Raw genomic sequence first — 15,876 nt, 5'->3', positions numbered from 1 at the left:
GACTCCCATTATCATTAATGCATCCATTAATTATATTTTAAAATTAACATAGAATTTGCTTTTAAGATTACAAGTGTCGTCTTTGAACATCGATCAATTATGTCTCGTCTCAATTTATGGTTCTTGGGCGAGTTTTGTAAACGACAGATTTGAGATGACCCCAAAAACTCCTTCTATTTAGGTGTCTGTATATATATATCTGCGGTTCTGTGTTTCCTCTCTCTCTTAAATTTAGCTCTTCTATGCCTGATGATCATTGCTTGCGTTGCAATCGAAACGTCGTATGCTTTTATGTAATCTTATTATTATTTCTTATTTCTACATGACTTTACCGAAAAAAACAAAGAGCAATTAAAATGTGTTCGTGCCAGCGTAAAAATAAATTAAATAACCCTGTGTGTCCTGACTCTTGGGCCACCGTGGACAGTGTAAAAAGTTAATTTTGTCCCAGGCTGTTTTATTACACACGTGGTTACACACACCGCTGTGAGATGTATTAATGGATTCTTTGTCTCGAATTACATAAAGCCAATTGCTCAATTGGAAAAAAACATTTGGGGGAAAGTGACAAAAACATGAAGATAAAACATTAACTCGTCACAAGTCAACCGCTATACTTTGGAAAGTCCAGTGGAAGTGTGCGTGTGTGCACAATCTATGGAAGGGGTTGTCTGTGACTCAATAGCCATTATGCAGTATCTTCTTTGTTTTTTTCGAAAGAACCAAAGAAGATGAATCCTTGCAGTTACAAAAGCTTGAAATCGAAATTCATTACGCAGTAATTATTCATATGCCAATGTATAAACTGTCATCAGAAAACTCTTAAAATGTAAATCTTATCAGGTGCCACGGTGTAAAATGCAGTTTCCAAATCACATCCACGCCATATCTCTATTAATGTACTAAGAAGAAGGATCATTGCCTGAAACGTTGCCTATTGTATACGTTTCTTTCTCTAAGGCAATGCTATTTGATGACCGTGCCGAGTTTTGTTAGTTACTTGTGCACAAAATAATTTGCGTCACTAAACTGATGATCCATTTTCTAGATAAACACACACGTGTCTGGAAAAGCAGTATCTGAACGAGCCATGGGCCTCCTCTCGGTGGACTCGGCCTCAAATGGGCACGTGGTATGGAGTATAAACATCAGCACTTGCGTTAAAAAGCAGCCATGCGTGATTTCACTCTCTGCGTCAGGCCAGCTTTAATGAGTTCCCGCTAACAGCACTTTTTTTTCCCAAACAGCTTATTGTGTACGCGTGTTATTATTAGATTTGGACCACAGCACAAAATAAACTGCTTATTGTGCCGATTGCCTGCTGCTCTCTCGTGTCAAGGAACGCCTCACGAAGCACTGTACCGCTGCTCCACCTGTGACTCGATAACAGACTGATAAATAATTAAATGATACACAAGCTGAAAATTGCTCAGTGTGATCATCATTCATGAATACTAGTAGATGATCACTGACAAAACAACACGAACAATCATCCGAAAATTGTCATTAGCCCTCATTAGATTGCGTACCCCTCAACTAAATCCAGATCGTCATTATTGCGCATTGTTATCGCGGCCTCTTGAAACATGCAGTTGAAAATTCACTTTTTTATCGGTTCCGAAACGACGGGGCTCGTCGACCATTCGCACGAAAACGCTGGCGGAGGCAGCAATTGGCCCCAAGAGCCCGCAATCACCACGGCATTGTAGCCTTGCCGCTTCGAGAGGCTCGCGCACACACCAAAAAATAACATCGGCGAACGTTCCCATTGACGTGGGACGCCCCCGATTGACGAGAGGTTAGAGCAGGCTGCCACGATAAGCCAGCCAGAGCGTGTGGAAGGTCAAGAGGTCAAATCCCGCCTCCGCCCGGTCATTTTTGCACGCAATTATCTACGATTGCTGTGCGCTTTAAACAGTTGTTGAAGACACTGTGACCTACTTTGCCGTGCCATGCAATTGCATCATATTCATGACCAAAACAACATCAATAACTATAATAATAACGATCCACTTTGCAGACACCTTCATGAAGTAACGGGCATCTTATTTCCAACACAATTAATACCGCGATATATTAATAGATTTACTTTTCAGTAAACTACCCTTCTTGATAGAGCTCACAAAACAGCGCCATTGCCCGACACATTAACCCACAAGATATTTTCTGATTTAATACAGTGTTAATGATGATGGTGGATTGGTGTGTTTGGACCGTGAATAATGTAGTTTTTGTCTTTACACCTATAGCCACAGTATCTTAAATTGTATGATAACCTATACATGTACGTACGTTGAACTTCTTTCGCACCGTACGTAGCCAACCGTGCCATATCTCTATCATTTACAGCGTGTGCAATTAACACCCGTAACTTTACTCCTTTCGCTTTAATTAGTGAAACCACTGCCACATCATCATTGTCACAGACAATGGTGATGTAATTAAGCACGACCAAATGGTTTACAACTTCAAAAAAAAACTACCCAAATTTCAGGTGCCCCACTTCACGTTCCTGAATTGATTCATTCCTCACAGACCATTACTCCGATTTGCATTCCGACGTCTGAATAATCAGAATAAGTATTGAGACTGGAGGAATCCGATGAGCTATAAAGCTCTTTGTCACAGATGTCCAGTAGGGGCACAGGGTCAGAACGCTACAACAACAAACAATACAAAACACAATAGGAGTGCAAAGTATAGGAAAGGCGAGCAATTCACAAAAAAGATATACAAATAAAACTTTCTATATATTTTTATTTTACCAGCTAAGGCCCACTTGAGCTATGTAGCTCTTTTTTTCAGAAGCGACCTGGCCACAAATGATAGCGCAACAAAGTGGCTTATCACGTGGGAATGTATAGCAGCCAAATAACCAAAATAACCACGTGTGATCGGAACTCTTCCCGTTACGGGGATGGGATGTGGGAGGGGGTGAGAACTGGAGGGAAGGAAGGGTAGGAGGGAGGTGAGGTGAGGGCGGTAGGTGAGGGGAGGGCGATAGGTGAGGGGAGGGCGGTAGGTGAGGGGAGGGGAGGGCGGTAGGTGAGGGAGGGAGGTAGGTGAGGGGAGGGGAGGGAGGTAGGTGAGGTGAGGGCGGTAGGTGAGGGGAGGGCGGTAGGTGAGGGGAGGGGAGGTAGGTGAGGGGAGGGGAGGGAGGTAGGTAGGTGAGGTGAGGACGGTAGGTGAGGGAAGTAGGGAGGTGAGGGGAGGGAGGTGAGGGAGGTAGGTGAGGGGAGGGAGGTGAGGGGAGGGCGGTAGGTGAGGTGAGGGGAGGGGAGGTAGGTAAGGGAGGTGAGGGGAGGGGAGGGGAGGGAGGTGAGGGAAGTAGGGAGGTGAGGGGAGGGAGGTGAGGGAGGTGAGGTGAGGGGAGGGAGGTGAGGGAGGGAGGTAAGGGAGGTAGGTGAGGTAGGTGAGGCGAGGGAGGTGAGGGGAGAAAGTTGGGGGGGGGGGGCTCTGCGAATCTGTGCTTCCTGCTTGCGTCTATATGGGCGGTGGCGGCAGGCCAAGCTGTGTTTATAGGGGCGCTCAGACTTGGGGTTTGCCGTTGGGGCTTTGCACGTGAAATGGATCGGGGCGAACCCAGGGCTCGTGTGGATCGTGCAGACCTGCCCAGACGGGACCCATCTTCCTTCCTTCGTTTGTGCCCGACCACTTCCCACGACTAAGCACGTTTGTGTTTTGTTTTATCACGCGCACTCAATTTTCTTCTGGCCAATTGTACGATATTTTTTTTTTCAAAAAAGGCATTTGTTTTCTAAAAACGGCTGTGAGAAGGGATATATTTTATTAGTTGTGTTTTTACTACATTGTTACGACGCACAATGCTGTAATCTAAAAGCTATTTGTATTCGACGATTCTGCCCTGGTACAATGAGCAACGGGTAGCAACAAATCCGGATTCACATTTGGAGAAACTGCTCCACACATTTGTAAATAATAAAAGCAAGCAGTCCCTGTTATTGCTACTCGCATGGCACTTGCTGACGGATAGGTAGCCCCCTCTCGAAGGTATGTTGGCCTACTCTTCCACGCTGACCGCACACCTTGGAAGAGGTGCGAGTACCCACACTTTATCCCACCATACGCGACCTGGTGCTGCACCCCCCCCCCCCTGCCCACACCTATGCTGCTGGGTGGCCAAAGTTGGGGGCGGGGCTTTAAGAAACTTTCCCGAAGTTTTCACGGCTGCACCGAGAGTTTAAACAGGCAACTGCTGGATGATTGTGGAAGTCCAGTGTGCAAACCATTACACAATGGCGACCTCCATGAAACAACACGTGTGAATCGACATTCTATTGTCACGAAGCACACTTCGCACCTCCGATTAGCACGGCTGGCTACGTACGGCGCGAAAGGAGTTCAACATACGCACGTACGGCGTAACAGCCAATGTGCATTTTGCTAATTGTTTTCCCAAGGTTTTATAATATATTCACTGCCCTTTTTATTCTGAGAAACTGTAAACGCACGCACGCACACACACACTCGTGTGGAAACGTAAGCTCAACAAATGAAACATTCCTCATGATTATAATCCATACAATTGTTGTTGGAAACGGTTCTATTTGTATCACTCTTTTTTTATACACAGTACAGCACTATAGTGCGTACGCTTATGAAGCAGTGGCACATTGGTGGGCGCATAGTGCCATGAACCCATCAACCCGAGTTAAATTCCCAGCCTCTGCAAACATCAGTGACGAATTGCATCTCAAATCCCTTCACCAACACACACTGACCAGCGCGGTGAAGTATGGTCAAGTATCCCCCTTCACTCACCCGGAGTGGGGAGGTATCCACCACCCAGCACTAATATGACAAAAGTTTGTCCATTAATTTTTATTCATTATGCTTACAATGAAATTTTCAATTTTTTTGGTTTCTATATGTGCAGTACGTATATATATCCACAATTTAATGCAGTCGCCTAGCAGTATAATATTTCAGTTTTGCAAATATTGAAAATTCCTGTTAAGGTATGCAAGTATATTTGAACATCTTTTGCACCATATGGGTAGCAACTTAAGTTAGTTATGATGCCTCTAACAACCAAGGATCTGATTTTTCCAGTCATTTAGCCAGTGCACCATTTTCATGGATTGACGTCAGGTAAGAAGACGCTGTTTCCCTGCAGTACAGCGCACTGTAATGGGGTGTGTAACAGCAACCCACATGAATGGCATGCAATTAGCATGAATTACGCGATATTAAATTATTATTATTATAATCATTTACCGTCAAGAACGTGCGCACACCGCATACGCAGGAATCGTTGCCCACCCTAGACAAATATATGCATCACACTCCACTTGCAATCCCAGTGGTCACCAGTGGTCACCAGTCTGATCAATCGGCGAGTTTCTTCAATCCGACCCTGCCTCTGTCCACCAAGCAGTATAAACGGGTACGCCAAGCCGTGTGTGTGTGGCATGGTTGACACGTGGGTACTCCCATCTATTCAAATGTCTGTTCGGCGTTAAAAGAGTATGCTCAAAGCACCCTCTTAGAGCTCCACCTACAGTGGAGGCCTGTCTTCCAGCAGTGGGTTGAGCAAGCAATTGCAGGGCTGAACCTCTGGCTTTGGTGCTCATGGAGGGTTTTTTTTGCATTTTTGTGGACCATCTTTTCTCTATTATGCCTAATTTTATTTCGGTACATAAATAGCAAAGATATCAAATTATACGTGGTGGAAAAGTTACAATAAATCGCCTTTTGGCGGTAAATTCAGGAACCCCCACAAACGTAACAGACACGACTTGTATGAAAGGAAACAGGTTTAAAAACATAGCATTTACGCGCGATTTCATCAATGTTAATGTCAGCAAGGAATGTCAGTGTGTTGTGTCACACGTCCCTCTTATGGTGTACACGTGTAACTCTTGCAGCATAGATGACAATTACGAGATTGAGCACAGTAAGGAAATGGCTGTGCAGCCAGGATTGGTCTCGTCAGGCCACCGTGAACCCCGTACGGTAACTTTCCCTTCCAATTATCTTGGACTCAGCCAGCTGCCTTCATCGTTTCACCACGAAAGCCCCATCGTCACTTGCTTGCAAATGTGAAACAAGGACATGTCTAGTACATGTTCTTCCATTTGTGTCCATGTCGGCCAGAATGATGTTGAAAATGTGTTCTTCCCTTTTTTTGCACTCAAAACCGCACCCCTCTACATTTCCTCATCCTGAACAGCTTCTCATTATCGAGTTCCCAAAGTTTAAATCAAACACACGCCTCTGTGGGCGGCCCCTTTAGGAAAGCATGCCGTCACACACACATACACACACACATACACACAAATACACACACACATACATACACACACACAAACAAAGATCTGCCGTATAGCCTTCAACTGACCGTTGGGGCAAGTGCTGTTAGCGTGCAGTTATGAAGGCCAACAGGGCACACTAGGGAGTGGGTGGCGAGGGCCATGCCCGACCGCCTTTGTCTCCCGCACACACACACACTGCAAGCAGTGGCTGTGTAGACCCCCTGAGGGGGTAGGATTAGCCAACACGCAATTATTTTACTAATCTTTAATGTGGGGACGGCCAATGAGGCAACAAACAGTTCAAAGGCCCTACGGATTCCATGGGGAAGCCCACAGATATGCTAATACAAGCAACGCGGCACAGGGTTTGTGGTTTCTGAGACCCATTACGAGAACAGAGTTGGGCCGTGCAACTCCTCTGGTGTGTTTTCGTGCTGTTTGTGGCACGTGGACCGAAACGTCGTACGATGGCCGAACAACGTGCGATGCAACCCGAAACTGCATCGGACAGAGGGTGATCAGAGTCCCATTGTTGAAAACTTCAGGCACTCGGTGCCTGACCGTCGATTAAAGTTGCCATCACCAAGCACATCCGTCACCGGCAACAACAATGACGCCCGGCCCAGAGCTGAAACACTGAGGAATAATAATAAACAGACGTGGTGTTTCGCAAAGGTAGGCGGGGGGATCCAGCCATGGTGACCGTCTGGCTCTGTAGCGATGGGACTTGTGGATCACAGAGAGATCATGTGCTATGAATTCTGGGCTGCAAATTGGCCAAAAGCTGACAGTACAGCAGGTAGGTTGCCGGTTCATCTTGTGTGGGTCGTTGGGTGTTATCCCTTCATGTGTGTGGGTATTCTCTGGGTGCTGTGGTTTGCCATCATATCAATAAATAAGTAACGGGCCAAACATCTCATGCATGTACATTTAGAAAAATGAAATCTCGAGGCACGGGATTCTCTGGATAACTAAAACATTTCTGTGCAGTCGAATTTAAATTACAAAACATATTGCGCTCGTTACAAATTCCATGATTATTAAAATGTAACAGCTGAATCTTGCAGATCATCGTAAAAAGTCTTTGTTTCAAAACGTCTGTGTGTGGCACATTGATGTGGTTCATGTTTACATTCATAGCAGAACCGGCTGGCACAACCCAGAAAATCATTTGCTTTTGTTGAGTGGCCAGTTGTCAATAGACTGCAGCATGCAGCCAGCTGTCTGTAGAACACTCTCAAGCCATAGTAACCCATGTGTTATCACTTTCATATGGACAATAAAGTCACGTGCCATTTTTATACGAAAATTTAAGCTAAGAGGTTGGGAATGCAGTGAGCACAGAACGGTGCAAAAACATTGCACGGTGTAGAGCTGAGTTCCCCGATTTTTTCTGTTTTGTAATCGATAACTCTGCTGATGAATAGGTTTGATTACTCAAATCGAATAACGTAAAAATCAATGAAAACCAAATGCCTCCGATCATTGTTTGGCTGTGTCGAGTAGTGCAGGGTGCATAGCACTAATCAACGTGACGTTGTGTCAACGTGAAAATGTCGCTCTGTGTCCAAACAATAAAGCAACGAGGCAGGCGATCACCTCATTTGGTTGCCCAGAGTCAATGGTGTAAGTGTAACATTTCCATGATGAATGTCAATAACTCTTGAACAGTGGCTATCAACTTCCCACAGAGTGGCGTTTATCTTACCTAACCCAGGCGAATGATGGGCCAAACAAAACCCAATTGGGGATCCCAACTTCTAGCCTTCAAGCATAGTATCACCCAGTCAGATGATTTCGAAATGAGCACGAATGGAAAATGTGGGGTTACCTTCCCTTTAAATATTTTTTTGCCTATCATCGTATTTGCAAACTCTACAATTGTCATAAAAAAACTTGACAGAAGTAATTCATAACCGTTAAAATATGTAGACCAATACCGGTTTGGTCAACATGTTCCCAGGAAGCCAACTTAAAATTAATATATAAATAAAATAAAATCGTAGACTACCCGAGATTTAATGAGCTATTGATATCCTTTAATTAACCAGCCAAGAGGTCATTAATATTAAAGATCAGTGTTCATTATTTAATTATTTCTAGCCACAATTACCCAACTCATTCTTCAGACGGTCTACATTAACACCATGTACTACAACATTGTGAATATCCAATTGTCGAACACGCACTGCATACACAGCTTCTGATAATGACGACCTATTTTTTTATTTTTTAATAATTGCATCTGCAATCATTGTCCCCACCACCATATATAGCTAACACCATCCAATGGGGCATATTTACGGTGTTGATCTTGACCGAGACACCAATACCCTCGATTGCGATCGCCTAATCATTCAAAGGCAGCAAAGAATGTGAAGCATTCCACCAAAGCTTCCCGCACAATGCGATTCTTGCATTCGTGAATTGTGGAGAAAATGCACCATCAAGTTAAAGGGAAGGAAAGAGAGAGAAAAAAATCGGCAACTAAATAAATATATACACCCTGTGGTTTTAAAGCCCGAGGGTGTGGAGATTTGGAGATTTCCTCCTCTCATGCTGGCACTCCAAACACATTCACCGCAGGCGCAGTCTCACACGCACACCCAGCAAGGCCTCATCATCGTCAGCCGTGGGCAATCCACCGCTGGATGAGAGACCTCCACGAGCCTCACGGTTCCGCGCGATGGCCATCCGCCGAGCACCTGCACACGAGCCGATTCCACCGCTCCATCTCCTCGATAAGCGTGACCTCTGGCTCGTTACATTCCTCGGTGTCACTCGGTGACTATTATTAACCGTGGGCCATCATCCCCTCCAGTGACATCTCTCGCCCAAGTCCCCACTTCGTTTTTAACAGCTTCAATTATGCCTTTAACCTGCACATGTCCTCTAATCCACGTGTGCGCCTCTTTTGTGTTTCCACGCTTTTGTGGTACACTTTTGAGTTTGTTGGGGTTTTTTTTCCCATGGCAATGACCACGCTTCTGGAACGTATTTAGTCTGCAAAAGTCGTCGACACCGATTATAATTGTTCTCAACGCTTGAAAACATATAAATGACATTCTTTTCTATGCCTTCGAGCATCGGTACCATTTATTTGTAGCGAGCCAATTACAAACCAGAACAGACAGTTAAAGAATTGCTAACTTTAACTGTCTGAACACGAGTTGAAAAATGACAATCGACTTGTCAATAAATCAATGTGATGACGAACAGTAGTGTCTTCATCATCTTCATAATAATCGATCATCAATCTTCATCACCATTATCAATATAATTCGAAAACGAATTTCTTTAGAACTGAAGTTTGTGTTTAGTTTGTTATCCTTCCCCCGCACCTCCGATTGACACGGTTGGCTACGTACAGTACGAAAGAAGTTCAACATACATACGTGACAGGTGAATTTTAAAGTCTGTCTCCCTACTCAACCACACATCGGACGCTACTCATCTCCAATAGTGGATGCCGAGCCAAGAGTGAAAACTTCACATTCCTTTCCCAGATGATCATTCTCTCTACAGAACAATCACTTTTGACCTTCCCAAAAAGGGGTGTTCCCGTGTAAAGCAGGGCACTGCAGAGTAACAGGGACAAAGTATACAAACGCACACAGCCCTGTTGTCGATCCACTGCTGGATGAGGACCTCCCAATGACACGCTGGTTCGAGGGGGTTATTTGACCATACTTCACCGTGCTGGTCAGTGGGGGTTGGTGAAGACAGGGAGCATAGAAGCACAGTACAGGACAACGGTTGATGTTGTTGCACTGCCCCTCGGCTGCCCACCGCGTTGCCCTGTGGCACTTCAACATTGCGCAATAATAACGGCGTGGTGCGTGCGATGTGCAGAGGTTGCTCGAGAGCTCCCTATGACATTCACCCTTTCTGCAGAGTCTGGTGGCTCGCAGAGTCTGGTGGCTCGCAGAGTACTCGTGGCTCGCAGAGTCTGGTGGCTCGCAGAGTCTCGTGGCTCACAGTCTGGTGACTCGCAGAGTCTGGTGGCTCGCAGAGTCTCGTGGCTCACAGAGTCTGGTGACTCGTAGAGTCTGGTGGCTCGCAGAGTACTCGTGGCTCGCAGCGTCTGGTGGCTCGTAGAGTACTCGTGGCACGCAGAGTACTCGTGGCTCGCAGAGTACTGGTGGCTCGTAGAGTCTGGTGGCTCACAGAGTCTGGTGGCTCACAGAGTCTGGTGGCTCACAGAGTCTGGTGGCTCACAGAGTCTGGTGACTCGTAGAGTCTGGTGGCTCGCAGAGTCTGGTGGCTCACAGAGTACTCGTCATGTTCTCAAAGGATCCCAGGGACGTTAAACCCGAGTCGACTCCCCCACCAGGATTTGAATTCCCAACCCTTTCGTTTGTGAAGTAAACGAGGATGTTGTAATTATAGGAAACTTTTTGAAAACTTTGACCGTGATACCCGGCAAATAAAAAAGTGCTGCAATGGGCTAACCATGCAAACATTGTAATCGAATCCTTATTATCAACATGAACTATTAGCAGGCATTATGCCTATTTGGCAATGTTCGTGGAGAATTATGTATCATGGGGGTAGCTTAATGACCCAACAAGCCAAGTGTACAAGGGTAAGGCGAGCTAATGTATGCGCACTGACACTTTGATCACACAAATGTGCCCCTTATTAAGTCTTTGTGGTCAACATTTATTCCCTTTTTAACCAATGCTGCCAAATACGTTTTTTCGAAAACATTATTTGTTTACTTTTATGCAAGAATAATAGTTTTTTTTATAAGCATTAACATCCTTAAATACATTAATCCAATCACCCGTCGCCAGTAAAAACACCGCTAAATCGTTTTTGTTCACTAACACCAAACACATATAAATGCTAACGTGACAGTTATCATAATTTTCTTCGGTAGGGTATTGAATTTCTGTAGGATATGGAATTTCTGTAGGATATGGAATTTCCACCAATGGTTCAGGGCCAACAAGATAAGCAATGTCATGGTAAATACATACAAATGCCTTTAATTACAACCACCTAATTTATCTCACTATTAGAGGGTGACAAATTCTGGTCAGGGGTCAAATCAGACTACCATCCCTCCAGGGCCAATGACATTAATACAAACGTGTGTGAAGTCAACAATGAGGATGTCTGATGGAAAATAGTCACCCCCCCCCCCTCCATATGAAGCTGGAATTGCCACCACTGACTCAGGGCTGTTAATGGAGGCTACCACTGTCCCCACGCTCACGAGCACATTATGGTGAGTGGTGGCACAGCTGTTGGCTTTTATTCCAAGTAGTCAGTGAGCTTGGTTTGATTCCTCGCCACTGATATTTCTCAGCATCACAGATATCCTTGAGACACATGCAATGCAATCCTACGATGCAGCTCCACGCCCCTATACATTGTAGGCTCTTGCATGACTGTATACAAGACAATTAACATGTTAATTCATACATTTAGAACTCCTCTTTTGAGAGAATACTCGACCACTGGAAGAGTAAAAGCTAATAAAGGTGTCTCCACACACAGAGGAAAAAAAAATAGTCAATCGGCCTACTGGCATTCCAGACCAACATATTATCCGGCAGCATTTGTTTAAGAAAGCAAAGCAAGCCACCTCCTGGGGTCTCATAATTATCAGTCAGTCAGTTATTTAAATAAATCGTGCTGGGTACAGATGCTATAGGTTTCGATGGGGGCGTCTGCGTAACACAAAAAGTAATCCGTGTAATACAAACTGCAAGGGTGTGAAGTACTGTATGTATACTGCAGTTCAAGACCGAACCAACTGAAGGGTTTTTATTTTACCAGGTAAGGCCTCACTGAACTATATAGCTCTTTTTCAGAAGCAACCTGGCCACAAATGATAACTGAACGAAGTGGCTTTTCACGTGGAAATTTATGGCAGCCAAATACTCTAAACGCACGTTTCTAAATGTGGATGGAAAAACCGGAGTAAAAAACATTCACGTGACCACGGGGAGAGAGAGAGAGAGCACGCAAACTCCAACTATACAACAGACGTCAGGGTCTGGATGGAACTCACGACCTCCTGTATACCCAGGGAGGCAGTTAACATCTCGCCAGATTGCATCATATACGGGGTCGTTGGGGGTGAGTGAAATGCATGTCACTGGGGCGAAGATGGGGGGTAGCGGTTAGCGCACGCTACACTACCAACCCGGCCACTCGATTTCGAATTCCGTTCACGGCCAACACCGGTGACGATTATTTGAACAGACCCTGCGGTCTCCTCTAGGTCGACACAGCCTCAAATGAGAGTACCTGGTGCGGTGTGTAATTAAACATCGCCAACAGGGAGACAAAGGCCACCCACCCCCTTCCTCGTGTCCCGTTCCGGCCTGCGTCGGTGTTCGCTAACAGCACTTGCCCCAACAGTCTGTCGAGGCTATACGGGGGAAGGGGGGAAGAGGGCATCTTTATCTTTGGTGTGTGTGTGTGGGTGGGGTGGGGGTTGCCAGCGTTTACCTTGAGAGCGAACTTCTCCGCCGTCTTCTTATTGTAGCACTCCACCACCTTGCCGTTGATGCCCAGCCCGAGCACCTGCCCCGTGATCCTGAAGTCGTCCGTCACGGCGTTCTTCCTCGGCTGCAGCACGGCGCGGGTGGCCGCCGCGGACGAGGCCGGGGCCGGTAGCCCCGGCAGCGCCAGCGGCACGGCCAGCGGATGGGCGTTGGACAGGAGGAGCTGGGCACCCGGCGGGAGCAGCGGCGGCGGCGGCGGCTGGTTCTGGACGGACGACTGCGTGGTGGTGCCCGCCTGGGGTTGAGGGTTCACCAGAAGATGGGTGGCGGCGGTGTTGGTAGTTGCGGCGGCGGTCTTCTGCGGGACGGGCTGGGATGTGGTTACCGCCTGGGTCTGCGGCAGGGGCAGATTCCCGTTGCCGTTCTTGGACGCGTCGTTGCTGTGCTTCCTCGACACATCCTTGCTGCTGTAGCTCACCGTGCACTGCTGCTGCTGGTTTCGCTGCTGCTGCTGCTCCTGCAACGCCAGCGACTTATTGTTCTGGTTCGAGTTCTTCTCCTTCTGGATGAAACTGAATGGCCACATCGTCGTGGCAAGGAGAGGCGCCTAATAATCCCTCGGTCTCTCGCCTCTCACACTCAATGCGCGCCTTGCACGTGAATGGTTGGTGTAGCCGCTTACAATCGCAATGCGGCTATTTGCGACCAGACTTACAGAGAGACACAACACACACACACACACCTACAAATACACACACACACCGAAAAAAGGTTCCTCTAAACTCGATTCCTGGAACAAACTCCCTACACCCCCACCCACCCCTCTTTGGTTATTCAATCAAAGGCAGGCCCCTCGCAGCATCACGCCACAGCCTCTTCCTGTGCAAACTTACACCGCCACTAGCGCCTCCCTTTTGGCTGTTGCGTTGCTTCTCCCCTAGCTCCTAACAAAGGCGGAGGACTCTGTCAGGCGAGCCGAGACGCGCGGCTTCGGGAAGACGACAAGAAAGCGGAGGAGGCGAAGCAGTGGGGGGTGATGGTGGTGGTGGTGATGATGATGATACGCCGACTGTATATGGAGGTGGCTTGCCCGGTGCGTCTCGCTGTTGCTGACTGCGAGAGAGTGCGGGCAGACCGGCCGGTGAGTGAAGGAAGGGGGGAGAGAGGGAGTGCTGTACTCACGGCTGGCTGCCCGGGTTGTTATTATTAACGGAGACAAGAGGGAACGCATGGGGCTTGGGAGGCGTGGCTTTGGGCCCTCTGCGCTTGGGAGGTTGCCTGGCGGGGGATGGGGATTTGGCCGGAGCCAGCCGGGAGAGGAGCGGCTTTGTGTGTGTGGGGTCGATGAAGCGGCTGCTGGTGGTGGTGGTGGCGGCTGAGATCAGGAGGCGGCGGCGGCAGCCTCCTCCGCTGCGGTGCGGTGGGTGGATCCTCATCTGGGATTACCGTGGTCATCATCGATAACATGAACCGGGATTGATTCATTTCGGCCGAAGCTGTCCGAGGCTGAGCTCCGAAAAATACAACACATAACCCCCCCCATCCTCCTTCGTTTACCCACTCCTCGTGATCACGTGGATTTATCTCCAGCTCCTCCCGTTTTTTTCTCCCTCCATTCACAATCAGCATGCGTTTAGAGTATTCGGCTGCTATACGTTTCCACATGATAAGCCACTTCGTTGAGCTATCATTTGTGGCCAGGTCGATTCTAAGAAGAGCTATACATCTCAGTCGATCTTAACCGGTAAAATACAAAGATGAAATTTAATAGTTTAGTTTAAATATTGCGTGATAAATGAAGGCTTGCAATTTTTTATTAACTGTAAATAGCTTCTAATATGCAACTGTATTTCGAGATGATTTACAAAGCAGTGGAACGTGCATCACATCACACGCAAAAATGATACTTAAAAACACACACTTACTCATCCCAATTTCCCACCCCCACACACTGAACGAGCTGCGGTAGTCATCTTATAGGCAATGTGACCTCCTTCGGCTGCCATTCTAAGTCATAATTTATTCTAGCAATTTGTCCTGTCTCAAGTCCACGTACATTTGGCCGTGGTCAATATGCATGTTCTTTACCCACGTGTTTCCTTGTTCCCTCTCTCTGAAGGTGTAATTTCAAGAGTGCATTTCTCCATGAATCTGTGCAACAGTAAATATACCCTCGCAGCAAACAGCCATCATCCAGCCTCGTATTGCAACTTAAAAGTCCATCGTTAGAGAGCCAGGGAACGTTGTTGTTTTTTTGTAACCTTGGCCAGGGTTCGGCAACCAAAATAACAAGACACATTTTTTTATTCTGTCAAAAGAATTGACAAAAAGTTGAATCGAACCGGTGACCCCTGGATTACAAGTCAAGGGTGCTAAATATCACACCATGGTAGCATCCCATATATTTACACCAAAAATCGTGTGCATCTAAATATAGAGCAGTGGAGTGCGACATTCAGAGGACTAAGTGAATGCGTGAGAGCATCAGAGAGAGATTTCACATGGTGACATACTGACGGAAAGAACTGTTTCACGTGAACAGGGCACTCAGAGGAGATGCAAACACCTATGAGAATGGCTGTGACGGGCAGCGAAAAGATTGTAGATCACAATCCGCGTGCCGGGGCTGCAGCGCAAAATTAACTGAGTGCGTTGTTCCTTCAAAGTAGAGTCTGGGTCCTCCTGTCCTTATTTTATAACTCTGCTTTTGATCCGTACGGAATATGAAACCGTTAGACAGAGACGGCAGCATGGAGGCATACCGAATAAAATGATTGGCACACTAAACAATGAACCCAGCAACCCAAGTCTGATTCTCGGTCACGGATGATATCAGTGGCGAGGGATATTACCGAACTGGGGCTGGCCTCCTCTATCGCAACGAGTCGACTTCACCAGCCCACCCCGAACGGCGTGATGAGTTATGGTCAAACACCCGCCCCCACAACTGACATACTGACGTGTCATGTCATGGGGTGGCCTTCATTTGTCAAGTGCCTTATCGCGACAATGCGCCTACGTATTTCGTACGGACACGCGCGGACAAAATATAGACGATCGCACAGACACGGAGACTTACACAATAAACACACGTGTCTTCACCGCTTCTGCGTTTGCCTATTGCCAATTGTGTATTCTAC

The 15,876-nt window shown here is 46.8% G+C and overlaps 1 protein-coding gene across 1 annotated transcript in view; it reads right to left on the bottom strand.

Annotated features, from left to right (window-relative positions):
* The window catches only part of LOC116949410 (MAP kinase-activated protein kinase 2-like), a 77,040-nt gene extending 62,915 nt beyond the window's left edge, over window positions 1-14,125 (bottom strand). The window contains exon 1 of the mRNA XM_032966704.2: window positions 12,741-14,125. Within this exon, the coding sequence (XP_032822595.2) occupies window positions 12,741-13,322 (582 nt within the window). The 5' untranslated portion in view covers window positions 13,323-14,125. The remainder of the gene's footprint in view (window positions 1-12,740) is intronic.
* Between the last annotated feature and the right edge of the window lie 1,751 nt (window positions 14,126-15,876).

Source organism: Petromyzon marinus, chromosome 36 (genome assembly GCF_048934315.1).
Source record: "Petromyzon marinus isolate PM22_M1 ecotype Great Lakes invasive population chromosome 36, UKy_Petmar_22M1.pri1.0, whole genome shotgun sequence".
NCBI classification, from domain to species: domain Eukaryota; kingdom Metazoa; phylum Chordata; class Hyperoartia; order Petromyzontiformes; family Petromyzontidae; genus Petromyzon; species Petromyzon marinus.
Note: the sequence above shows the minus strand (reverse complement) of the source record. Positions and strands in the feature narration are given on the sequence as shown.